The sequence below is a fragment of the Vicugna pacos genome, chromosome 10 (assembly GCF_048564905.1).
Source record: "Vicugna pacos chromosome 10, VicPac4, whole genome shotgun sequence".
Taxonomy (NCBI): Eukaryota; Metazoa; Chordata; class Mammalia; order Artiodactyla; family Camelidae; genus Vicugna; species Vicugna pacos.
Window position 1 is genome coordinate 26,324,252 of NC_132996.1, and position 25,834 is coordinate 26,350,085.

General features: G+C 50.9%; 1 protein-coding gene across 5 annotated transcripts in view; it reads left to right on the forward strand.

The window, feature by feature from the left end:
* Nucleotides 1–15,256, forward strand: part of CHRDL2 (chordin like 2) — a 32,777-nt gene extending 17,521 nt beyond the window's left edge. The window contains exons 5-12 of one of the 5 annotated variants that reach the window (XM_072969232.1): nt 2,202–2,295; nt 4,032–4,087; nt 4,996–5,142; nt 5,867–6,035; nt 6,982–7,176; nt 9,735–9,908; nt 14,322–14,414; nt 15,094–15,256. In XM_072969232.1, coding sequence (XP_072825333.1) covers nt 2,202–2,295; nt 4,032–4,087; nt 4,996–5,142; nt 5,867–6,035; nt 6,982–7,176; nt 9,735–9,908; nt 14,322–14,414; nt 15,094–15,173 — 1,008 coding nt within the window. In that variant the 3' untranslated portion in view covers nt 15,174–15,256. Of the gene's footprint in view, nt 1–2,201; nt 2,296–4,031; nt 4,088–4,995; nt 5,143–5,866; nt 6,036–6,981; nt 7,177–9,734; nt 9,909–10,784; nt 10,840–14,321; nt 14,415–15,093 lie in introns of all 5 variants that reach the window. The other 4 variants (XM_031681346.2, XM_006203333.4, XM_072969233.1 and 1 more) reach the window with 4 other exon arrangements.
* Nucleotides 15,257–25,834: the final 10,578 nt, after the last annotated feature.

The window sequence follows — 25,834 nt, forward strand, 5'->3', positions numbered from 1 at the left end:
TCTACTTCCCTTTTGCACAGGCCTGTTGTCTGGGCCTGCAGAGCACCGTGGTGTGGACTACAGGGAACTGTTACCTTGGTCAAAGGAGAATGAGAGTGAATGGGCTTAGGGAGAAGGGAACATCTGGGGTTTGAAACATCCTGCCTTTCTCTGGGCTTCTGCAGCCTCCTGAGCTGCCTGGTCACCTGGCAGTGATATTTGCCATTACTGTGGCCCCCAGTAGACTCCTTGAGGGGAGGGGACATACTCAGTTCATTTCTGTATCCTCCACTGCTCCCAGCTCAGAGCCTGGCACACAGATGTCTGCGATGATTGTTGAATGAATGAATGAGTGAATGGTCAATTATCAATCCTCAGGCACAGAGACAGGACCAGATGGTTTGTAGTGAGTGGAATTTAATCTGAAGCTGCTTAAACTCCCCTGCTGTGGTCAGAGTTGTGCCGAGGGACACACAGGGCTGACTCAGTAGTGTTATCAGGGGACAGAGATTGAAGCCAAACAGGGCCTGATCTGGAAATTCTCCCCCTCCTCCTTGTGGGTGTTCTAGGCATGGCCTTTGGCTTGTCATCCTCACCCATGGGCTTAGCAAATCTGTGCATTGGTGGAAGAAACTCCTGCCCTCCTAATTTCTCTAATACCTGACCATCAAACTTCTCTGGGCCTCAGTTCCTCTGAGTGAGTAAGGGATTCTGACCAAGTGATCTCCAAGGTCTTCTCTGTTTAAAATAATAATCTGACTCAGCAGCGATGAGGGTAAGAGGCTTAGACTAGGTATCAGACACCCATGTTGTAGGTCCAGCTCTGCCATGGTCCCCTATGTGACCTTGAAACAGTCACCTCTCTCGGCCTGCCTCCCATCTTCTCAGTGAGAGGATCCCATCACTCTGAGAACCTGAATTTTAAGGTATCTGTGCTGCAAAGCCAACAACTTACAATAACAATGACCATTTAGAAATCAACCTGGAGAATAGTTATTTTTGCAGGGCCTGGGCCTCTTGCAGTGAACTAGTACACTGTACCTACTAGGAAATGTCTTACATTTATATACAGCGTCCCAATGGCCCCAAGAGAAGGATATCACTATTCATACTGTTTAGATAAGAAAACAGAGGCTCAGCACAATTAAGCAATTTGCCTAAGGTCACACAGCTAGTTAGGCGGCAGAGCCAGAATTCAGAGCCAGGGCCACATGATTCCAAAACCCACATTTCTTTACCTGCATTGTGTCACCTCCTACGAAGGGAGGAGGGATTGGATAACGAGGAGGCTGCAGGAAGAGACAGAACTGACGGTGGTGGAGTGGTGAGAGCATTCTTATGATTCCTTGTCCCGTCTCCCCGATACTTGGGTCTCCCCTTTTTTCTCATGCCTGTTTACCTGGGACTGGTTTGACTTCTGGCCTCATCTGAAGGATCAGAATCCTTACTTCTGAGATTCCCTGGAAAAGGAGAAGGGAGAAGACTCAAGACAGTATCACTTTCTCCCCGGTACACATTGTGCCTTGCAGTTTAAAAAGGATTTTCATAACCATTCCTGCATTTGATTTTACAACCCAGATGGGAGTGCCCCTGTTTCACAGAGGAGGAAACTGAGGCCTGGAGAAGAGAAGTGAGGCCTAAGGTCATCTGGCCTCCTGACTCCAAGAAGGCCCTTTCCCCTGTAGTCTTGCCTTTCCAAGCTGGGTCCTGAAGTTGGGAACCTAGGGTTTTTAGTAAGAGCAAGATGAGCCCAAGGTGTCACCCACCCATCCCCCTCCTTTATGCTGGGCTCCCTGTTCTAGGCCAGGGGACAGGGACATTGATTACAGTATGAAAAGCCTGAAGGCAGGGTTCTAGTCTGTTCTTCTGGGCTGTGTCCCTGACTTCAGAGGGTCCAGGCCCCTCCCCAGTCCCTCCCTCATCTATAGGATGGCAGAATCCCACCTCACTGACTTGTGGTAAGAGCCTAGGGAGAGACTCTGTATGGAAACGCTTTAGAAGCTGAAGGATGACTGTTACCTCAAGGCCTGGAGTGGGAGTGGGGAGGGTACAGGGACCCCCAATCTGAGCTGGCTGGGCCTGGCCAAGGATGCTCTGCTGCTCCCTCCCTCCCTACCTCAGAGGAGACCTCAAGGCCGTTGGCCCCAGGGCAGGGGCTCTCCCAGCCCCAAGGTGCGGGTCCTCATCAGAGCTCATCTCCCAGCTCCTGTTTGCTCTGTCAGGAGGGCCAGATCTACTGCGGCCTCATGACTTGCCCAGAACCTGGCTGCCCTGCACCCCTCCCTCTGCCCGCCTCCTGCTGTCAGGCCTGCAAAGGTGAGTCTTTCCCTAGACGTGGCAGTGCCCACACCCCCACCCCAGGGACCTAGTCATGGGCTATTGGGTGGGGGGTGCAGAGGGAGGACTCAGGGTTCACCTGCATGCAGCAGACCATTCCTTCCTCAGGGTGGCAGCTTAGCTGCACCCCCCAGAAAGCTGAGCCTGTGCCAGAGGCTGATGTGCATAATTTTTTAATTGTAATCCCAGGGAGCAGGAAGGAGGGGAAGGGAGAGTGAAGCAGGGAGGAGGGAAAAACAATGCAGGTATGTAGGGGAGCTGGCCTTGGCCTAATACTGATATCAAGTGTGACCTATTGCTCTAAGTCGCCTTCCACATCTCAGAAATGTCTGAAGGTGACAGAGGAAAGGGAAGAGTTTGTCCACCAGCCACCAACTCCCGTTGGCCAAAGGTTCACCCCACCAAGGGTAATTCCCTCAGGCTCCCTGTCCATGCTGGGCTGCCCTTGGGAGCGGGAGGCAGGAGTTGGGTGGGGTAAGAAGTGGGGGTGGAGACATGCAGGAGGCCTGGCAAGAGGGCATAGGCTGGCAGGCTGAGTCTGAGGGAAGTCCGGCAATGGAGGGACTGCTGCTTAATGCCTGCCATGAGGCGACAACGTCCCTGCAATCAGATGAGGTGGAGAGGATCAGAAGAGGCACAGGAGTCTGTACAGGCAGGGATCACCTGTCCTCCTGTCTTCCTCATGGCAGAGCTGGGCACAGGCCTGGGCTAAGAGCACATGTGTCAAGCAGAATCCAGGTAGAATCTCTGTACAGAACAGAGAAAGGCAACAAACACATCAGCTAATGCAGGGCAAGCAGCTTGGGCAGAATGAAGTACACAGGTGGTGGGACTGTTCCCTGTGGGCTGGGGTAGTCCAGGAAAACTTCCTGGAGGACGCAGGACTCAGGGAGGGGTGTGCTCCACTGTAGACCGCTTCCCCAGATGCTGGTATTGTTGGAAGGGCACTGGACCAGGGGCCAAGTGACTGGACACAGGTGACTCATTTAGTCCTGGTTTTTCAAGCTAGTTCCTACAGATTCTTTCTTCTCTCTGGGCCTCAGCTGTGCTGTGTGTGCACTGAGAGGTTGGCCTCGGTGATTTCTAAAGAACAGTCTGATTCCAGCACCCTGGGTCTTTGAATCCAAATTGTATGTGAAGCAGGGGTGATGGGGAGGGACTACCATTCAGGGATTTAGGAAGCCACAGGACTCCAAAGGGTTTTGGGTACTGGCACCCCAGGGAGTAGGTGAAGGAGGAGTCCTAGGCTGTTGCAGCTGTATGATCAGAGGGACCAAAAAGGGCAACCACCATAAGTATATAGTATAGACCAAGTCTGGCGACTTCAGGTGTGGCTGGCAGAGGCTGCCCAGGGGACTGCAGCTAAGCAGGCCATGGGGGTGGCATTTGGGACCCTTGGGCCATCCATGATGGCCACTAAACAAGCTGCTTTGGCCCAGCCAAGTGGTTCAGTCTTAATGGTGACCAGAAGGCCAATGTGGGAAAACTGAGGCAGCAACCCAGTTGTAGGGACTTCATCAACCCAAGGGTGAGGAGAGGCTGTAATGAGAAGTGGGAATGAGTCCCCACTGGGGCAAAGGGACCTACCAGGGCTTGGTGGCTGCAGAAGTTGCACCAGGCCTGGAAGGGGCAGAGCCTAGAGGTAGAGGCCTCCATAGCTTTGCCAGCAAGGCTGAGGAGGCAAAGGCTGACCTGACTTCCCTTTGGGTTTCCAGATGGGTCCAGTGAGAAATCAGCTGAAGAGGATGCCACGCAATCACATCGTGGGGTGGTGAGTGCACAGCTTTATAGACAAGGTGGGGAGAGGTGGCAAGGGGGCTGGTGACCAGGGCCTAAATCCCATGATTCCAGAGCAGGTAATACCAGTTATTGTCTTCATTTCTCATTTGTCCCTTGGGTTGGCTCCATGAGCGCCCACCACATTCCAGACCCTCCCCCTTAGACGTCTATCACAGCTCCCACTGTGGCTGGTAGGCCAGGAGGGGTCTGGGAAAAAATACCACCCGGGGCAGGAGCAGGGCCCCACTTTCAGATCTCTCTCCTGGGAAACTCTGACACTGTTCCATGCAGAGTCTGTGTCTGTCCTTATTCAGGCTGCCTCTGGGCAGTATATTCCCCAAGGGAGTTGCCTCTGACTTGAGCCAACCTTCCCCATCCAGCTTCTGAGGTACCAGTTCTTTGGGGCCTCTCGGTTGCTGGCTCCATCTTGGCCCCTCTCGATCTCGGTCTAGAGTTAGGGGAAGCGAAACTACCCAGCTCTCCCTGTTTGGAAAGGAAAGAGGTGGAAGAAGGGGCTCATACGCTAACACACGAACCTGTCCAACATCTGTGCTGTGTCTACAATGTGAACAGCTCCACCTGCTCTTTCAACCTGGGTCACCTGGACCCTGGGGAACTGGAGGTCAGGATCCCCTTCCCAGAGGCTCCCCAGGGGTCTGAATTAATGAGCTCTCCCTTCTCCTCCACCAGCTCATCCTCCCTTCCCAGGCTGGGTCCTGGGCCATGAGACCTGACCTGCCATCCCCCTTCCTCCCTGTCCTCTCCATAGTAGGAAACTAAGTGAAACCCACCAGGTTTAGTTCAGGCTTAGCTACTTATGACTTGCTGGATGATGTGGGCAAGTCACCATTTGGGGGCTGGGCTCTTCAATTCTCATTTGCCTCTGTTCCACTTGACAAGCATTTCCTGGGAGCCTCCTATGGGCCTGGCTCTGTGCGGGGGTCTGGGACACAGCATCCACTCTGGGAGCTCTTGGGAGCTCAGTCCAGCCATCGAAGGACTGACTCAGAGACTGCACAGGCAGGAGAGGGCTGCAGAAGAAGGCATGTGAGTGACTTTGTGTCAGAGAGCAGTTGATAAGCTCTGCCCCTTGCCCTCAGCCCACTTTCTCCTCTCCCACGGCCTGGAGCTCCCAACCCCTAATCTCTGGGCTGGGAAGCTCCTGCCCACTTATGCTGCCTTCACACACACCCTTTGCTCTATCAGCCCTCCCAAGACCTGATCTAGAGGGGTGGGGCTGTGGGATCTTGGATTCCAGGGGCTCAGGAAAGGGGGTCCCCAAGACCCATCATCTCTGGACAGGACCTGCTCTTAGTCTGGCCCTGTGGGATTCTGGGGCCCGATAGGATCTTCAGAAGGCATCCCCTTCCCCATCACCTAAATCTTCTCAGACAAAGAAGAATTTCCTGACTCTCATCTTCACTACATTCTTATCTTCTATTTCTTAAATATTAAGTTCTCCAAGTCCCTGATCACTTCAGCACCCTCTGCCCACCTCAGTTCCAAGGCTCTGACTCTGCCAGCCTGAGGAGGGCTTGGTGGAGGCCGGATTTCCAAACCACTATCCTCTGAGAGTTTTCAAAGATCCATTGTCTGGGAATGTCTTCAGCCCCATCCAGATCTTTCTATCCAGAGCCGGTGCCATCTCTTCCCTGGGCAGTTGTGCTCAGTCATGAGAGGCATCCTCGGGCCTCTCCCTGCAGCCTCTGTCTTGCTGCTTCTCCCCTGGCAATGGCCCATCAATGGTCATCATCCCTCCTGCCCTTTGCAGAGGCATTCCCAGGATCCGTGTTCAGGGGACGACGGGAGAAGAAGAGGCCTGGGCACCCCAACCCCCACTGGCCCCAGCTCCCCTCTGGGCTTCATCCCTCGCCACTTCCGACCAAAGGAGGCTGGCAGCACAACAGTCAAGATTGTCCTGAAGGAGAAACACAAGAAAGGTGGGGACTGGAGCCTCTGCCCACCCCTGAGGTGGGAAAGGGGGGGCCCTGACTGCTCCCTCCTCCCATCCCTGTTTCCCCACCCAGTGGTTCCCTCATCTCAACTTGGCCATAAGCTTGCAGACTCATAGAATGTCAGGTCTAAACCCCTTTTTGACAGATGAGGACACTGAGGTTCAGAGTATTGAGCTAGAGACAGAACTAGTCATGGAACCAGGACTACAGGTCACACAACAGTATTTTTCTGAGCACCTGCCATGTCTTTACTGGGAATTGAGGGGCACAGAACAGAGAGATGAAAATGGTCCCTGTCCTCAAGGGGCTCATAGACCAGGAGGGGAGACAGATAAATAAATCCAATTATTATAATATAAGGAAGTGGTGGGGGAAAGTTTCTGATGAAGGAAGGAGGGAGCAGAGCTGGCCTGCAGGAGGACCATCGGGATGGGGTGGGGAAGGAGGCCAAGTCGACAACTGAGGCAGCAGAGGGGGAGGAAAGGGGCCTCAGAGCAGGACACCCTGACTGGTGAAGCGGGAGGAGATGCAGAGGCATCTGTTCAGGCCCTCTTTGGTACCCTGACGCTGAGAAAGGGGAAGGGACCTGCCAAAGCTCGCCTGGCCAGGTAGTGACAGCACTTGATCTCAGGTCTCCTACTGTCAGGTTATCCCTCTCTGCGCTCCACCCATGAAGCACAGGGGAGGATTCTCTATCTTTAGAAAGAACTTACTGGGCCCGTCTCAGTCCTGAGTGCTGAGATAGGGTGTGTGGGGGGTGGTGTCAGGGACAGGGGGCTAGTTTATTCCCTGGCCTCCACTTTGCAGGCTGTGTGGCTGGGCCAGACTGGCAGAGCAGGGGCCCCCCCAGGCCCTACCCCTACCGATTACTGGACTCTGGTCCTGAGTCTGAGGCACTGACCCTCCTGCCTTCCTGCCCTCCTTGGCCCAGCCTGTGTGCATGGCGGGAAGACGTACTCCCATGGGGAGGTGTGGCACCCAGCCTTCCGCTCCTTTGGACCCCTGCCCTGCATCCTGTGTACCTGTCAGGACGGCCGCCAGGACTGCCAGCGGGTGATCTGCCCCACTGAGTACCCCTGCCGTCACCCTGAGAAAGTAGCTGGGAAGTGCTGCAAGATTTGCCCAGGTACAAAGAGAGGCTGGGGGCAGGGAGGGCCAGAATGAGCCCTGGGTCTCTTCCCGGGGCACAGACACTTGTAACATCTCCAACATGGATGGGGCATGGACTCAGAGCCACAGGATGCAGGGTTTTAGAGGCACAGATTGTTAGAAGCAGAGCAGTGGAAAATGCCCAACTTGTAAAATGTTAGACTTATGGAACCATCTAATGTTACAGATTCCGAGGCGCTCAGACATATACATAGAATCAAATAATGTCCTGGATTCTGTGAAGTCATGAAATCTTAGGCTATTAGGACTTTAAGAGGAATGGCCAATGTTTATCAAGCACTTACCATGTGCCAGGTAGGTATTTTGCATGCATGAAGTCATGCAATCCTCACCATAGTGGGCAGGGCAGGCATCTTTATCTCCCTTTTACAGAACAAGAAGGTAAACACCTTGTCCCAGGTCCTGCAGCTGTAAGTGACAGAGCTGGGACTTGAACCCTGGTCTGTCTTACTCCAAAGACAATGCTCTTGACCACTGTTATCTTCCTTCCGTACTCATCAATATACAGGATAACTGAGGCCCAGAGAAGGGAAGGGACTTTCCTAAGTCACACAGCAAAGCAGTATTGGAGCTGGAGCTAGAACTCGGGCTTCCAGAACCTCCCCCACTCTCACACCCGTCATTGTCATTACCATCATCATCACCTCAACCCCTCCCAAATATTCCCTTCTCTGTGTGTTCATTAAGAGCCTGTGCTTGCTGGTGTGAGTGACTCAAAAGACTTGGAGGACCTGATTCCTGTCCTTTGCCTCATGGGTGTATTTCAGAGAGAAAACATACCCAAGTGGAACAGTTCTAAGGCAACACAGGGCAGTGTGAGATTAAGGGCGTGAGTGGGAGGCGTAAACAAGGTTTTAAAAGCTGGGGAGGGGGGGGGAAACAGGGTGGGCTAAGCTTCTAGAAGTCCGGTTTCCAGACTTGCCAGATGAGTTCTTTCAACAATGTCACGTGACCCTGGGATTAGTAAGCGGTAGGAGAGAACGTCAGAGTATCTCACTGAGAAGAGCAGCCTGTGACTGTCAACAGTAGCTGTTGTGAGGGGCTGGCTCCTTCCTTCAAGCCTGGGAGGAAGGCAGATAGAGGAGAAGGTGCAAGTTGAGGCTGTTTTGCCCTGACCACAGCTGGTTACAGGGCTGGATTAGCAAAACCAAAAGGAGAGGAACAGGGAAGAAAAAGAGGAAGGAACATGCATCGAGAACCTACTGTGCACCCAGTCTTGTACTATGATTTCACAGAATTCATTTAATTCTTACATCTCAGTTATTTCACAAATGAGATAGCTGAGTAGCTATGATTATCCTATCTCCACCTACCCTAGGATTGCACGTCAGGAGATGTGAGTTTGCATTAGCTGGCTTCCCGACTGACTTACCTAACTTACTGTTACAGGCTAAGATAGATTACTTTACCTTTCTGAGCCTCAGACACAGAGTTGACAAAAATGCTTTATAAATTGCAAATCAAAACCCAGACATAAAGGCTAACAATTATTTCTAGAGTAATGTAAAACAGAGATGGGGTTAAGAAGGGAGCATGATGGGATGAAGGACAGGGATTCAACCTGACGTCTCTGTGAGAGTGGCTTGAATTCTTGACTTCACTCATGGGCTCCTTCACAAACACACCTGGAGCTCTTGGGCTCCACCACCAGACAACAGTCCATTTCCCCTTAAAGATTTTGAGACAGTAGCATGATAGCTCTTAGCTGGATGTCTTGAAGGGCTTCACACCTAGTAGGAGTCTCGAAGGTGGGGTATGTATAGGGACTTAGCCCTTCAAGATAGTCAGGGAATTTTGATTCATGGGAAGTTCTGAGGACATTCCTCAGAACTTTAAAACATCGAGGCTTTAGGACTGGATCTAATTTGGTACCAAAAACATTACCACCATCCCCACCATCATCACCACTGCCATCTCCACCCCCACCACCCACCACTACAACCGCCATCATCATGATCACCATCTCGCCCACTTTCACACCCATCATCATCATTACTGCCATCGTCACCTCAACTCCTCCCAAACCTTTCCTTCTATGTGTGTTCCTTGTGCTTGGTGGTGTGAGTGACTCAAAAGGCTTGGAGAACACGATTCCTGCCGTTCACCCTGTGGGGTTTTTTAGAGAGAAAATATACCCAAGTGAAATAATTATAAGGCCACGCAAGGCCGTGTGGGATTAAGGGCATGAGTGAGAGCCACAAGCAAGAAGAGTTTTACAAGCTATGGGTGGGAGGAAACAGGGTGGGCTGAGCTGCTCCAGTGGACTGCCTGGAGGAGGTGGAAAGTGAGCTGGGCCCTGAAGGGTGAGAAGTTTTCTGACATGCCAATCAATGGGAGGTGAATGGGGGTGAGTCCCCCTCTCTCTTCCCCAGAGATCCCCTTCTCTTCCCAGGGGCACCCAAACTTTCCCAATAACAGCAGAGACACTGAGGGGGATGTCAGACCTGTGGCCCCTCTTCCTGGGCTACCAGGGGTGGGGAGGCAGAGCATTCATGAGCTCTTTGTCTCTCCCAGAGGACAAGGCCGACCCTGGCCACAGTGAGATCAGTGCCACGAGGTGTCCGAAGGCGCCAGGCCGCGTCCTCGTCCACACGTCAGTATCCCCAAGCCCAGACAACCTGCGTCGCTTTGCCCTCGAGCGTGAGGCCTCTGAGCAGGTGGAGATCTACCTCTGGAAGCTGGTAAAAGGTGAGCAATGGCGCAGTCCCAGCTCAGCACACCTCTGGCCTGTCCCCTTTCCTGTGCTCCAGGGCCCCCAAGGGCTTTAGGGGAGTTTTGTTGATTAAGTGCCTCTGGCCCAGGAAGACCTGCCTGAGGCCACCTTCCAGGTTTAAGAGTTCCAGACCCCAAGGCAGAGGGAGACAGTGATTCTATCTGACAGTTCCAATAAGCTCACCCACTCTGAGATGCCAGGGCCTCGAAGTGCTCCCTCTCCTGGGGGAAAGGGGTGGTTACACTTTGTGAGGAGCCAGGACAGTCGTGCCTACCCCGAAAGAATAAAGAGCTGTCCACTGGTTGAACAGCAGCAGTCTGGGAGGAGAGATCTTTTCAGGCAGAAGGGCCCTCTCAGCATCCTCAAATCCTTAAGGCTGGTCTCAGTCAGCCTTTTCTGTATCTATATGGTAGATTCTATCCCACCAAGGTAAGTCACATCAGAATATATTTCTCGTTCTGTGAGAAACACTCTATTCAACAGGCTGCTCCTATCACCAACTGAAAGTCAAGAGGAGGAGTTTTCATCGATAAGGGAATTGCTGAGAGTTCAGTTTTTTGGCTCTTCCTGTAAAACATAAATCCCCTGGATAAAGTAAAACAAATCAAATCCTTTAAGTGGGAATTAGCTCAAAGGTCATTTTTCTCTCCTGATGTGTTTGGCTGGTAGCAGGGGGTGGGGGTGGGGTAGGAGGTGGGGGGTGGAAGAGGGGATGATAATAAGCATGATGACAATGATAATAACAGCTAATGTATGAAGCACTTTGGAGTTTACAAAGTGCTTCCACATTCATTATCTCTTTTGCTCCTCAACGATCCTGAGAGTTAGGTATTATTATCCCCATTTTACAGATGAGGAAACTGAGGCTCAGAGAGGTGAAGTACCTGGCCCAAGGCCACACAGCCAGTAAGTGGAGGACGGGAGCTAGAGCCCAGGTCTTGTGACGTCACGATGCGGCTCTTTCCCTGCTCTACTCTGCCTCCTGTCGTAGGAGGAATGGACGAAGAAAGCGGAGCTGTTCAGCCTGGAAAAGAGAAGACTCAGGGGAACAGGACCGCTGGCTTCATGGGTCTGAAGGACTGCCCCCAGGCAGAGGGAGCAGTGGTGTTCTGAGTGACCGCAAGGGTCAGAAAACATGCAGGGGCTTTGGTATCAGACCTGGGTTTGAATCCCAGCTCTGCCATTTCTTAGCTATGTGGCCTTGGGCAATCACTTGACCTCTCTGGGCCTCAGATTTCTCTTCTGTTAATGAGGGAGAAGGGGTTTTGGAAGATTAAATTAAATAACATAGGTACCGCCCCTGAGCAACAGTAGGCACTAAAAATGTCAGCTTCCTTCTCACCCCACATCATCCATCAGTTAGAATTACAGAGAAGCAAATTTCAGTCAGTGAGAGGTAGCACCTTCTTAACCTTAGAGCCTTCCTGCAGTGAAGAGAGGGGCATGCTCCATCCAGGGAAGTGTGCAGGCAAGGGCTAGGTGGGGCTTCTGCCAGTGGCTGAGGAGTAGATTCAGTAACCCCCATAATTGTTTTGAATCTTAAGGTTCCATCAGTGTCTGGCCAGGTGGGGCTGCATGTTTACACTCGGCCTCCCCCCAACCCCTGTCAGGTGCTGGGACCACAGAGTAACAAGTCTAGCCTCTGTCCTCAGGAGCTCAGGGCTCCAGGCCCTGGGTGCAGCGGCACTCCCTGGGAGCTGAGCTGGTCAGGGAAGGCTTCATGGAGGATGGGCCTGGGCTGGACAGGATTTAGAAAGGCAAGAGGGGCACACTGCAGGCAGGCTGGCAGAGATAGCCTCAAACTCAGGCTCCAGAGCCCACGCTTATATGCCTGGGGCTCTGTGATTGGTGCGTAGCAGGTGCTATGTAACATGCTTCACTTCATCCACATAAGAGACCTGAGGGTTATGTATTAATGCCCCATTTTGCAGATAAGAAAACTGAGTCTGAGAGGTAAAATGACTTGCTCAAAATCACACAGTTTAAGCAGGCAAGCAAAGATTCAAACCCGGGTCTGGCTGTCCCCAGTGCCATCTCCACAAAGGTAACCTTATGCTTTTAGTGAGGGGCCTGAGGAAGGCCCAGGATGGCAGAGGCAGGTCATAACTCAAGGCCAAATCTCATTACCACTGGCCTCGCAAAAAGGAACAAGGTTGGATGAGGGGGCTTTTCCACTTCACAGGGCCAGGCCCTGCCCTCCTGTCACTAGCAAACCTCCCTGCCACCTCCTCCTGAGCCTTCGGGTGGCTGAAATGCCCCTCAGCCTCCCCATTACCTCCCTGTCCCAGGCCATGGGAGTCAAAGCAAACCCTCCCAAGATCCAGTTGTCAGTGGGAAACCTTTACTATGTCCTCACCCAGACACGTGGAAACAGCAGATCTTGGGGGCCAGGAGAGGAAGAGGAGAATTGGCCTGGAGACGAAGTGAGCATGTGGACACTGAAAGCTGCGCTGAGAGAGGCCGTACCACAGTGGGGCCAGTCGCAGGCCCCAGAGTCTGAGCAGAAAGTTGGGGATTAGGGTTAAGGGCGTTTTAGATTCTGGAATTTCAGAGCAGAAGGGACCTCAGGGGTCTCGAATCCTAATCTTGCCTGGGAAAGAAGTCCCCCTGCAGCCTCCCTGATGGTCTCTAGCCCCTGACTGCACACACCCCCACCCCACCTCCAGACAGCTGATTCACTTACCATTCTGGGAATGGCTCCACCCAGAGGGGGCTCTTCACACTAAGCTGAGCCTGTCTTATCTATTGGCACTCACCCACCACTGCCACCTTTGCCATGGGGACACACAGGGACCAGCCGCTCTCAGGCCTAGCATGCCCTTCAAAGAGCAAGAGGGACAACCTTGACCCTCAGGCAAGCTCTTGATTCCAAGCCCAAGGGCTCGGACTTTTCAGTCAGGCATTTAGGCTACAGTAAGGGGACCTGCCCTCACCCTATCACCTTCTCTCCAATTTGTGTGCTGGGACTGGTGCAGTGGCAGACCTGGGGCAGAAGGACCTATCCCCATCTCATGCTTGTGATGTAGCCTGGGCCTTTCGAGTGAGTCTGTCCCATATTCTGGTCCTTGGCAACTGGGTTGGGGGCCTGAGGCTTCCTGGACCTCAGTCCTAGGACCAGTGCCATCTGTTCCCCTCAGTGGGATCCCACTTGGATTCCCATAAGCAAGGCCAGCTCTTGGTTTTCCTGAGGGCGGTGCTGGCCTAGCAGAGGCCTTGCTGTTGCATCTGTTCTTTCTGGCCACAGCCCCTGCTGGTAACAGCTGGCGCGACCTCATAGCCCGTGTACTCAGGGCCTCTGTGCCATGTGTGGTGCCTGTGGCCAGCTCCCCAGGGGATGCAAACATCAGGAGATCCAGCTAATACCTCATTCCCCCTCAGGGCCTGGCCTAGACTGAGTACACATGTATTTGCTTATCCATCCATCCATCTAACCAGCTATCCATCCATCCATCTATCCATCTAAGGATTCATTCATCATTCATTCATTCAGCATGCCTAATGTTGGCCAGGCTCAGGGGACCTAGAAAGGAAAGACTTCCAGGAATTCTGAGTCTCATAGGAGAGGCAAAAGTAGACCCAAATGATAGCACATTAGAAATAGGAACAATCACAAACAGAAACCAAGAGCTGTGGGTGCTTCCAAAGAAGAAATGATATAACTATTTATGGGGAGAGAGAGGATCAAGGAAGACTTCCCAGCTAAGGCTGGGAGGAGGAATAGTTCACCTGGTGGCAACAGGAAAGGTGTTCTGGCAGAGAGGGCGGCCTGTGTAAAAGCCTGGCCCCTCAGGAACATCAAGCAGCAGGTCAGGGCTGGAGCCCAAGCAAGGGCGCTCAGGGGGGAACTGAGCCTTGAGCTGCAAGAGGACCTACAACCCTGGCACCTGGAGTACTTTGGTGTCTGCAGCAAATCACTTATTATTTTTACCATACGTTCTATGCCCCACAAAAAGCTTGACCAGTCCCTATATGCCTGACAGTTTTTCTTCTTTCCTTCCTCCCTCCTTCCTCCCCCGACCCCCTTGGCCTCGCGTTGTGGACAGGTGAGCAGTGTGCAAGCAGGATAGTGATGGTGGCAGGGACAGGGAAGGGGAGTGACAGGGTAACAGGTATATTTTCAAATGACCATAGTTAGGGTCACAGATTCAAGGCAGGGTTAAAGAGGTCAGAAGTCTAGTGTAGTAACCCAGGCAAGACATGATGGAGCCCGAATGGGGAGGGTGGCAGTGGGGACAGGAGAACAGATTCAAAATATTTAGGAAATTTAGTTCACAGGATTTGGTGGCTGGTAGGAATGGGGGAGGGGAGGGAGGTGACTCAGTCTGTCCCAGGTCTAAGTCACCCCATTTCACTGCCTTTCCTGCTCACGCCCTTGTCTCTGCCCTCAGGAATCTTCCACTTGATTCAGATCAAGAAAGTCAGGAAGCAAGACTTTCAGAAAGAGGCACAGAACTTCCGGCTGCTCACTGGCACCCACGAAGGTGGGATCCGGGGCTGAGGACTGGGGCCTGGGAAGAGAGCAAGGCTGGGAGCTGGGGCCTCTCGGGGAGTTCCAGGCTGCTGGTGCCGGGAGGGGGGCTGTCAGCCACAGACGTCAGTTCCCGGCACAGGAATCCAGTGGGCGTCTGGGCCAGAGATTTCCCAACTCAGGCGCTTGGGAGCTTGGGAGCAGGAAGGTAACACAGAGCCAGCTGGATTTGGTCTTGGGGGTAAGGGAGACAGGGCTGTGGAGGAGGGGGTCTGAGCACCTAAACCCTGGTGCTGCTTTGCTGTCTCTCCTGGACCATTTCCCACTGAAGCTCTCCTGATCCCCTTCATTTGCTCTACACTGCACTGAGGAAGATGGACCCACATGGGTCTTCAGGTGGGGGAGAGGAAGTCACGATGGGAGGGTCACCAACAGGTGCTGGGAAACTAGCCCAGCCCCTAAATGTTGGTTGGTTGAAGGTGGGGTCATGTGCCAGAACCCACTGGGATTTGGGATACAATGGGGCACTCACCTCCGTCCTCCCTGTGGGCTCCAAACCCAGACGGCACAGTCCTCCTTGCCCTAAGTTTCCTCCATCCCAGTCACTATGCCTCTGTTGCACACATGTGTGCACAAGCACACACCAAACACACACACCTACACACACGACTCTTCCTCTTTTCTCCATGCAGGTCACTGGAACGTCTTCCTAGCCCAGACCCCAGAGCTGAAGGTCACAGCCAGTCCAGACAAAGTGACCGAGACCTTGTAGCAAAGATCTAAACAGCCGCAGATATGAGCTTTATCATTTTTGTTGTTGCACATTAATAAATATGAAGTTGCATTACCCCTCAACCCTGCCTACTAAGTCCATATCCAGTCTCCACATGTTCTCGCAGGGACTGCAAGACAGGCCTGGTTATTCCCATTTTACAGGGCTGGAAACAGAGATGCAGGAGGGGCAGAGATAAGCTCCTGTCCTCAAGGTGAGCTGTTACCAGAGCCTGGGCTAGTTCCCCAGCCTTCTGTCCCCAGCCCCCAGCTACAGCACCTCCCGCTTTTGTGGGCAGCCCCGCCTAGAGCTCTTTGGCACTATACCTAGGAAAGGGGACTGACTCTAGTTAGCCACTGGAGGTGGGACATGGAGCCTCAAAGCACTTTCCCAGCAGATATTCCAGGGATCCTGACAATTGTCAGCTCCCCTTTACAATGAGTATGCTGAGTTTAGAGAGGAGCAGTAATTGGCCTGAAGCCACAGAGCAGGGTGGTAGTAGATTTGGAACTGGATGCCAGGTCTCTTGCTCCAAGCTAGCACTCCTCCCGTTCCACCGTGACCAATGTTATAAACCCAAATATTCTCACCTCAGAGGATTTCCAAGACTCGGCAGTTGGACTGCCAACCCTGGCACCACGGTCCGGGAAGAAGGCCTAACAGTTACAATTAAAGACAACATCAGCCATTTCTCCTGCCCACATGTACAATTCCGTACCATTTCAAAGATATTTTAATGCTCAGGATTCTACTTAAGGTAATTCCTGTGTAGAATTACCCCCATTTTAGAGAGGAGAAAACAGACATTCAGGATTGGCCAATGTCTTTCTCAAAGCCCCACAGTCATGAGTGGTGACTAGATGAGAACTTAGACCTACTGACTCCCAGACCTGTGCTCTCTGACCATCATAGTCAGTCTTGGCCATCCTCTGGCCACGCCCCTCACCCTCAAGCTTGATTGGAAGCTGTGGAGAGATGGGTCAGGTGGTCTGTTGGCTGGATTCTGCCACCCGCAGCCACTTAGGGGGCTCTGACCCAAGCCCTGGTCTTGAAAGTGGAGTATCTGAGCTCAGAAGTCTGCTCAGTAGCTTCCTGAGGCCACCCTCACTGTGCAGGGATGGCTGTCACCCTCCCCAAACTCCCTCTGCCAGCTCCTGGGGGCCTGTTTTGAGAGTCTGGGGTTTGAGGAACATGGCTGGTATCTTCCCCATCTGCCTCTGAGTCAGAAGACGTCCAGCTCCTCACAGCCTCTGCCTGTCCCTCTTGGAGAAGACTCATCATTCTGGCCTTGCTTGCTCACCACGTGGGATTAACCTGGACATCCAGGCTGGCTTCAGAGCCTCCCAAATTTAAAGCATAGGAATCAGACTTTCACATGGTTAACTGGTCATCCTTCAAACTAGCTCAGATGTCTCCTTCTCAGTGGAGCTTTCCCTGCCACCCCAAACCTACTCTTGCCCCTGCACAGGGGGCCCCCTCCACTGGAGAATGGGATTGAAGGTGGGGCTCTGTAATCGGGGGCATCTCTGGGGCCTAAGGACAGGAATGACTTCCCTGTACACTTCTCCTGGTGTTGCAGGCCAACTGCCTTCGGGTTTCTCTGATGGGCTAATCCAAAGCCTGTGATGTTCACCCCAAATCTTTCCCACCACGGGAGGCATGTTCAGCATATCAGCACTTCCTGGCTTTGGTCCAGAACTTTTTGAGTGTGTCAACACAAAGCTTGCCTCGGCAATCTCAAAGCAGCTCTCCCAGGGTTTTACATCTCTCTCAGTTGTCGTCTCCTTCCCTGTACTCATTCATAAAACACTTTCTGAGCTACATTGGGCTAGGCCTTACGCTAGACCACTGACACAGTGGTCGAGCTAAAGTCTTGAGCAGGAGATGAGGCCTCACAACACCATGAGTGCAAGGGCTGTGACAGCAGGGCTGAGGGGAACACAGTCCCTGCTCAGATGGGGGATGCTCCAGCTGGCTCTGAAGGATGAGCAGGGGTGAGAAGAAAACATGGAGGAAGGGAGCGGAGGGTGGGCAATGGCACAGGAAGAGATAGCTGCATGGAAGATGAAAAATAGCATCTTACAGGGAGAACCACAAACAGCTCACTGTTGCTGGACAATAAAATGTGAGGCACAGAGCAGAGGGAAGTCAGGCTGAATACCCAGCCAAGAAGCTTTACCATCACCCTGAGGGCAGCAGACGGCCTTGAAAGGGTTTCAGTGCTTCTGTGGGATTTGTTGTTTAGATCTGCCTGCTGGGTGAAGGACGGTGTGGAGGAGCGAGGCGGACACCAGGTTGGAGGTTGTTGTGGGGTCCACATAAGGGATGAAAGCACCTGGGCAGGAGAGAGGTGACAGGGATAGGAGGGAAGGCAGAGCTAAGGACGTCGGGCTGAGGGAGAGGGGGGTCCTGGGTATAGCTGGTGCCTCGTGTGGTGACAAGGAGAGAACCAGGAGTTTTAGCTGAGCTGAGTTTCAGAAGACTCAGCCCTTTGGTGTATTATGGTCTGGAGAGAAGGCTGGGCAAGAGAAGGGGATTTGGGAGCTGATGGCCTGCAGGAGGCACTGGCTTGGGAGAAAGTGTAGAATGAAAAGAAAAGGGGCATTAGGACAGAACCCTGGAGCCTCAGCAAGGAACCACGTGGAGGTGAGAGAGAAGCCAGGAGGGCGCGCGGCTGAGATTACAACAGATGAAGCCCAGAGGGTCCTCCGCAGAAGGGGGCTTCTGGTGAGCATGGCAATGGGCAATGTCAGGGGGGCTGGGAGGCAGAAGCAGGCTGGGGGTGGGGGCTGAGGTGGTGTCTGGGAGGTGAGGAAACAGACAAGCCTTTGAAGAACTTTGGTGGCAAAGGAGGGGAGAGAGGCAGGGCAGCGGCTGACAGTGGATATGAGATGGAAGAAGGGGGTTTTTCAAACAGGAGAGATTTAAGCAAGTCTTGGTGATGAGAAGACCTCACAGGAGAGGGAAAAGTAGAATAAACAGAAATGAAGATGGAGGAGTGGAAGATTTAGGGACATGTTAAAATCCATTCTTCCTTGGCCACTAACTCACTGCATAACCCAGGCTGGTCTCCCCATGAGTGTGATGGGGGAGAGGGACAGGGTGGTCCCCTGGGGCTGCCCAGCTCTGTCCCTGATGCAGCTCAGGGAGACTCCAGCAAGGAGTCCTTTGGGGTCCACCATCCTGCTTGGTGACTAGGCTGGGCACATTCCAGGCTCTGGAAGAAGCAGGGACATCCGCTCCTACATGCATGGTCAAGTCCATTGTCTCATCTGATCCCCAGGACAACTCAGTGAAGCGGGGATGTCAATCACATTATGGAGCTGAGGAAACTAAGGCTCAGGGAGAGGAAGTGACCTAATCAAGATCACACACTAGTAAATGGAGGGCTTAGACTCCAGCTGAGGTCTGGGATTCTGTGCCCCAATGGCTCCAAGAGCACTGGAGGGCCCAGGTCCTGGGCTGGGCCAGGCACAGCCTCTGCTCCACTCAACCTTCCCAGATAGCTTCCTGGTCCCCAAACTCAATCATCCTATTATTAGGCCAAGCCTGGCCTCCAGGTTTCCTCCTTCTCCTCCAGCAGCTATGAAGCTACCTCTTCCCGCCTCTCCATGAACCCTGGGCTCTGGGGAAATAGCTATATTTCTGAGAAACAGGACGTGGCCTGTGGTTTGGGGCTGGCCTGGGGGTGAGGGAAGGCCTGGGGCCTCACCAGGCACAATGGCATCTCTCTCCAGGGCAGGCCCGGCCACTCTCCTTCCCTGGGAGACACCCACTGCTTGCCTTCTCCTGCAGGGTCAGCTCACGCAAGATGAACAGGAAGTACCTTAGGAGGTTGGCTGAGGGTGTCAGGGGATGGGATGGCATGGGTTTCTATGAACTGGGGCTATCTCAGACCTTCTATAATGGAAATTAGGACCTGGATCTCTGGTCCCGGCCCAAGGCTGTTTAAATGATCACATGACATCTAATGTCTCTCCCCACCTTTATCTACCCTCAAAACAGAACAGAGCTCATATAACTTGCCCAAAGTCAAACAGCAATGAAGACTTGGGGCTGTGACTGGAACCCACAGGGTCTGACTCCAAAGTCTGTCCCCTCCCTCTGTCCTACGACTTCTAGGATGAGGAAATCTGTCTTCTCACCAGCTCCCCTGCCGCCAGCCTCCCCTCTCCACCCCTATCCCCCCCTAGCAAATCTTGCCTATCAACCCAGAATGATCTTTGAAAAACATGAATCTTCCCCTGTCTCTTCTCCACTAAGCCCCTCCTTCAATGGTTTCCCTCTGCCCTCAGAACAGCATTGAAACTCCCACTTCTGGCCCTTCAGCATCTCACTCCTGCTGCCTCTTCAGCACAGTTCCCCCACCTTTTCTCCCTGCAGCAACTCAGGGTCCAGTGTGCTGCCCCACTTGATCAAGCTGGGATGGATGTGGGCTCCAGCACCATCAGGATGTTCTCTCTCTGTTATCCTCTGCATATCATCACTTTCTTTCCAACCAACTCTTTCAAGAAGCAGACAAAACACTGTGGCACTGCTGAACATCCTGCCAGCTCTCAATCAGATAGGATGCAAAGGCTCTTCCCTTCCAATTCCAGTAGAAACATTCTAGGGAAGGACTTGGATTGGTCCACCTTGGGTGGACAGGGATGAGGTACGAGAATCATATGACTGGACTGAGGGGCAGTGCCCCCAAGTAAGGGGGTGGATAGCACACACATGGTCAGAAAAGGGATCCCTGCTCCCAGGATGCCACTGCTAGACCTTCAGATCATTTCTTAAACCAGTGTCCTCTCTTCCACACCTTAAACATGCTGCTCCCACTTTCTGGAGTGCTTTTTCCTATTCTCTGTTTATAGTGGCCCAGCTTAGATTTCAGGAGGATAGACTTCAGGAGACTTCCTCAGAATAGATTCCCCTGGTCCTCTCTGCTGCCCCAGCATTGTATGCTCTTCTGTAATTGAACTCAATCTTCTGCAATGATCTGTTCCTGAGCCTTTCTCTCACTGGACAGGAAGCTTCTTGAGCCACAGACCATTTGGGGCTCATCTCAGCATTCCCAGCCCCTAGTGTGGCCCCGGTAATACATGCTTATTGGAGAAAGAAATGAGGGAAGGAAGGGAGCTGATGATGGTGAAGATAATAGTGGTAAGATGTGGTTGACTGCAGACACACAGTAGGTGCACCATAAATGCTGAGCCCTTGAGCGATCGCCACTACTGTTTCCCCCACCATTACTACCACTGCCACCACTATAACTGTCACCTCCATCACCAGGACTACCCCTCATATTTACAGGGTCCAGCTAGGAATATAAATGGAGGCTGCTTATCATACCTGAAATATTTAAAAGTGAAAAATTAAATTAACTATAAAACACATATGTTCTATCTTCCCACCTTGACAAATATATTTTCTTAATGACCTGGAAGCCCAAGTTCAAATTTTAATATGTCTGACTTCTCTGAATACTTTGCAGAACATGGAAGCTCAGGGAGACCAACCCCTGGCTTCCAGCTCACGGCCCACCTCTCTCCTCATTCCAGCTCTGTCCTGAACTCCCAGGGGCCTCATATACACACAGACTAGTTGTGGACACTCTAGTCTGTATGTCTTTAGTGGTTTTAAAACAGTCCACAAATGCTTTTATACTCCTCTCATGGAGAGGTGTAGCCCATGTCCGCTCCCCTTAAGTCTAGGTGGACTGTGATTCACCTGTAACCAACAGATTTTGCTGTGTGACTTCCAAGGCCAGGCCAGAAAAGGCAATGCAGCCACTGCTCTGCTTACTGAGATACTTGCTCTAAGAAGTCCAACTTCTCTGAGGCCACCACACTGTGAGGAAGCCCAGAACACATGGACAGGCCACACACAGATGCTCCAGTCAACAGCCCCCACTGACCTCCCAGCCAACCATCAACATCAGCCATCAGATGCACAGATAAAGACCCCTCCGGATGCTTCCACACCCCAGTTACTGAGTCTTCCCTGCCAGTCTTCCCCCCCAGATATTATGAAGCAGAGACGCACCATTCCCATTGTGCCCTGTCCAAGTTCCTAACCCACAGAATTCATGAGCATTAAAAAAACAGTTGCTTTACAAGTAATTCTAAAGTTTGTATGGAAACTCAAAAGACCCTGAATAACCAAAACAGTTTTGAGAAAGAAGTACAAAACTAGAGGTGTCACGGGCTCTGATTTCAAACTATACTACAGAGCTACAGTAATCAAAATAGCATGGCCCTGGTACAAAAATAGACACATAGATCAATGGAACAGAACAGAGAGTTCAGAAATGAACCCACATTTATATGGGGAATTGATCGAGACAAAGGAGGCAAGACTATACAATGGGGGAGAGACAGCCTCTTCAATAAATAGTGTTGAGGAATCTAAACAGTCACATGCAAAAGAATCAGCTGGACTACTTTTTCACACCATACACAAAAGTTAACTCAAAATGTATTAAAGACTTAAATGTAAGACCTGGAATTATAAAGCTCCTTGAAAACATAGGCAGTATGCTCTTTGACATCAGTCTTAGCAATATTTTTTCAGATATGTCTCCTCAGGCAAGGGAAACAAAAGCAAAAGTAAACAAACGTGACTACATCAATCTAAAAAGTGTTTGCACAGCAAGGGAAACTACCAACAAAACGAAAAGGCAGCCTACTGAATGGGAGAAGATATTTGCAAATGATATATCTGATAGGGAGTTAATATCCAAAATATAAAAGTAACTCATAAAACTCAACATCAAAAAAAACAAACAACCCAATTTAAAAATGGGCAGATGACCTGAATAGACACTTTTTCCAAAGAAGATATACAGATGGCCAAGAGACATATGAAAAGATGCTCAACATCAGTAACCATCAGGGAAACAAATGCAAATCAAAACCACAATAAGATACCACCTCACACCTGTCAGAATGGCTATTATCAAAAAGACAACAAACAACAAGTGTTGGGGAGGATGTGGAGAAAAGGGAACTCTTTACACTGCTGGTGGGGACTGTAAATTCATGCAGCCGCTGTGCAAAACACTATGGACATTCCTCAAAAAGTTGAAAATAGAACTACCATAGGAACTGCCAATTCTGCTTCTGGGTATTTATCCAAAGAAAACAAAAGGACTAATTTGAAAAGACACATGCACACCAATGTTCATCATGGCATTATTTTTTTAAACAACTTTATTGTGGTATAATTTCCGTACAATAAACTACACATATATCACTCCCCAAAAGGGGCAAATCCTGAACTCTCAGTTTATCCCTTCCTATCCCCTGTTCCCCCTAGTAACCATAAGTCTGTTCTCTGTGTCTCACCACAGCATTATTTTCAATAGCCAAGATATGGAAGCAACTTAAGGGTCCATTGACAGATTAATGGATAAAGAAGATGTGATAGAGATGTATATATAAATATATATATGATACATATATACACACATACAATGGGATATTAGCCATGAAAAAGAATGAAATTTTGCCATTTGCCACAACACGAATGGACCTAGAGGGTATTATGCTAAGTGAAATAAGTCAGACAGAGAGAGACAAATACTGCCTGATCTCACTTATACGAGGATTCTAAAGAAATAAACAAATGAAAGAAAAATAGACTCATAGATACAGGGAACAAATCAGTGGTTGCCAGAAGGGAGGGAAGTGGGGTGAAGGGTGGGTGAAGTAGTTGTAAGGGATTAAGAGGTAAAAATCTCCAGTTATATAATAAATAAGCCAGGGGATGTAATATACAGTATAAGGAATACAGTCAACAACATTGTAATAACTTTATACGGGGACAGATGGTTACTAGACTTACCATGGTATGCAAAAGTCAAATCATTATGTAGTACATTAGAAACTAACATAATATTGTACATCAACTATATTTCAATTAAAAATATTTAAAATCCCCTCCAGAAATAGTCATTGTAAGCTAAGTTCTGGAGTAATCTTTTATGCAGCAATAGTAACCAGAGAAATATCCAAGCTTCATACAAATGCCCCTCTTCCCTCCCCACTCCCTGGGCAAACTATCCCTGAAGCTTAGAAAACAGACCTGGGGGAGAGGACTGCACAGTCCTGGAAGCAGACTCAGGCTGTCTGGACAGAGAATTCCAGAATCCTGGGTTCCCTGGCCTAGGAGGGAAGTGGGGGGCATGCATCCCCTTGGTCCCACAGACTCCTTGTGCTACATGGGCAGGGGTGCAGCTGGAAGCAGGTCAGAGTGGGGCTCTCTAGAGGGTAAGGGCCAGAAGAAGGGTCCCCGTTGCCTGGATCTAAGAGTAGTGGCCCTGCCCTCCACCATCACCACCACTATCACTACCCATTACTACCAGCACCGGTCATATAACTGTCCTCTGTGTCCCACTGTACCCTCAAAAAGATGCCAGTCTGGTGAGGGAGAAAGAGACATAAACATGACAGTCGAGAGTGACAAGCACTCCAACAGAAGAAAGCATGGGGGGAGCTGTGAGCAACCATGTTGGGGGGAGAGGGGTTTCAGAAAAAGCACACTGAGGAGGGGACACCCAAATAGAGACTTTAAGGAAGTAGCCAAAGAGAGTGGAGAAATCATGTTCCAGTCCTAGGAAACGGCATACTCGGAGGCCTGGAGACCAGTAAGATGGTACATCTGGGGAAGTACAAGCAGATCAGCCTGGCAAGAGAGTCGGGCTGGGCAGTGGAGGTGGCTGGACAGCAGCAGGGAGTGGGGAGGACAGTCTCTAGAGAAAAGCCCAAAGAGGTAGGCAGAGGCCAGCTCTTCCAGGGCCCTGAGGACAGGGATGGTGCTCAGGGAGGATGCCCTGGCGTGGCTGTCAATGCTGGTGCTTATTCTGATTGGCCAGGGCCTACTCCAAACCAGTCATTACTCTAAATATCACCACCATTTTTTCAGCAAAGAGATGACTCAATCAGATTTGGGTTTTACAAAGATCCCTCAGGCTTCTGTGGGAGAAAAAGCCTTAGAAGGAGCCAAGAATGGAAGCAAAGCCATCGGTGAGTAATTTATCACAGCTATCATGAGAGAGATGATGGCAGTCTGGACTAGGGAGTGGCAACAGAGATGGAGAGAAGTAGATGGGGTTAAACATCATTTCCATGGAAGAATCAAGGGAAGCAAAGGTGACTCAGTCATGATGGCTTCTACCTTCAAGGAGCTCACAGTGCAACAAAGTAGAAACAGTGTGGATATGCACAGCCATTGAAGTCCTCTCATTTCATCCTCACCAGGAATCTCAGAGGCAGGTTCCTCTTTCACAAATAAGGAAAAGTGATGTTCTATGGCAGATACTTTTGGCTGCCCACCCAGCAGCCATTCCCCAACCTCCTCTTTGCTAACAGAACCCCATTTGGATGGGTGCTCAGCATCTAGAGCAAACCATGACTGATCTAAGTCAGCTTTGGCAACCCAACTCTTTCTGCTGGTGACTGTCTAGAACTGGGCACATGACCCCATTTCTGGTGGGGTGTTACAGAGGGCAGGGAGATTTTCTTCCACATCGTAGAGAGTCACATGAGGAGAAAAACTTTTCACTGCTTCCTGCTTCAAATGCTACGGACATGAGACATGGAGCTGTAGCAGCCATCCTGTAACCATGAGGCCAAGGATTATGAAAGTCAGCAATGTTGAGGAAGGCTGTACAGAGTTGAGTCCTTGATGACGTCGATGACCCCACACTGAGCCCACCTGGGGACCACCTACATTTTTTGTTAAGAAAACAACAGATGTCCTTATAACTTAGGCCACTGTAGCAGTACTGCCAATGACCCTCTCATCCCTTTAGCATTTTCATACTTGCCGGCTCCCAGAGTGCTTTCACTCCCAACAGCCAGCACCTGCTTCTCCTTGTCAGAAGATGGCCCTCAGGCTGCCGGAGCCCACTTTGCCTGTGAGCATGGAAAGCCTGCAAAGCCTGGGAATTTACACCCCCATCCACCCACAGGTGCCCCTTAACCAATGACGGATGAGTATGGAGATGTCAGTCCTCCAGCTGCCTTGTACTGACCTGAACAGCTCTGAGGAATGATCTGTGCTATCCCCAGAGCTCCTCTGCAGGAAGAAGCCAAAGATTCCCTTTGTGGGACTTGGCTTGATATCATACTTGCCCTCCCAGTCCTACTTCTACACTTCCCTACTACTGGTTTGTCTCAAAAATCCTTCTTAATACATCACTTTCACAAGATTCCTTGTCTCAAGTTCTGCTTCTAGGAATTCCAACCTAAGACAGCCACTATTGGTCAGGTTTCTGTACTTGCAGCCTAAAGTATCCTAACAGACATAACCCAACAAAGTGAAGGTCTCATAGCAAGTTTGCTCAAATGTAGGTTTCCTGATTGCAAATTCTACTTTAAAAAAAGTTAATAAGCTAATTAAAAATTTGTAAAGTGCTATATTCTAAACATAATAACAATGGCAGCTAATTGCAACCAATTACTGAGCATCTCCCATAAGCCTAGCACCAGACTAAGGCTTTACCTTAGTGACCTAATTTAATCATTACCAGAACCCTATAAAGTAGATACTATTTGTATTTGTTTTCTAGGCTGAGTAACAAACTACCATAAATTTAGCAGTTTAAAGCACATTTATTATGGGTAGGGTATTGGGCAAAATAGGTGAAATGGGCGAAAGAGATTAAGAGATTC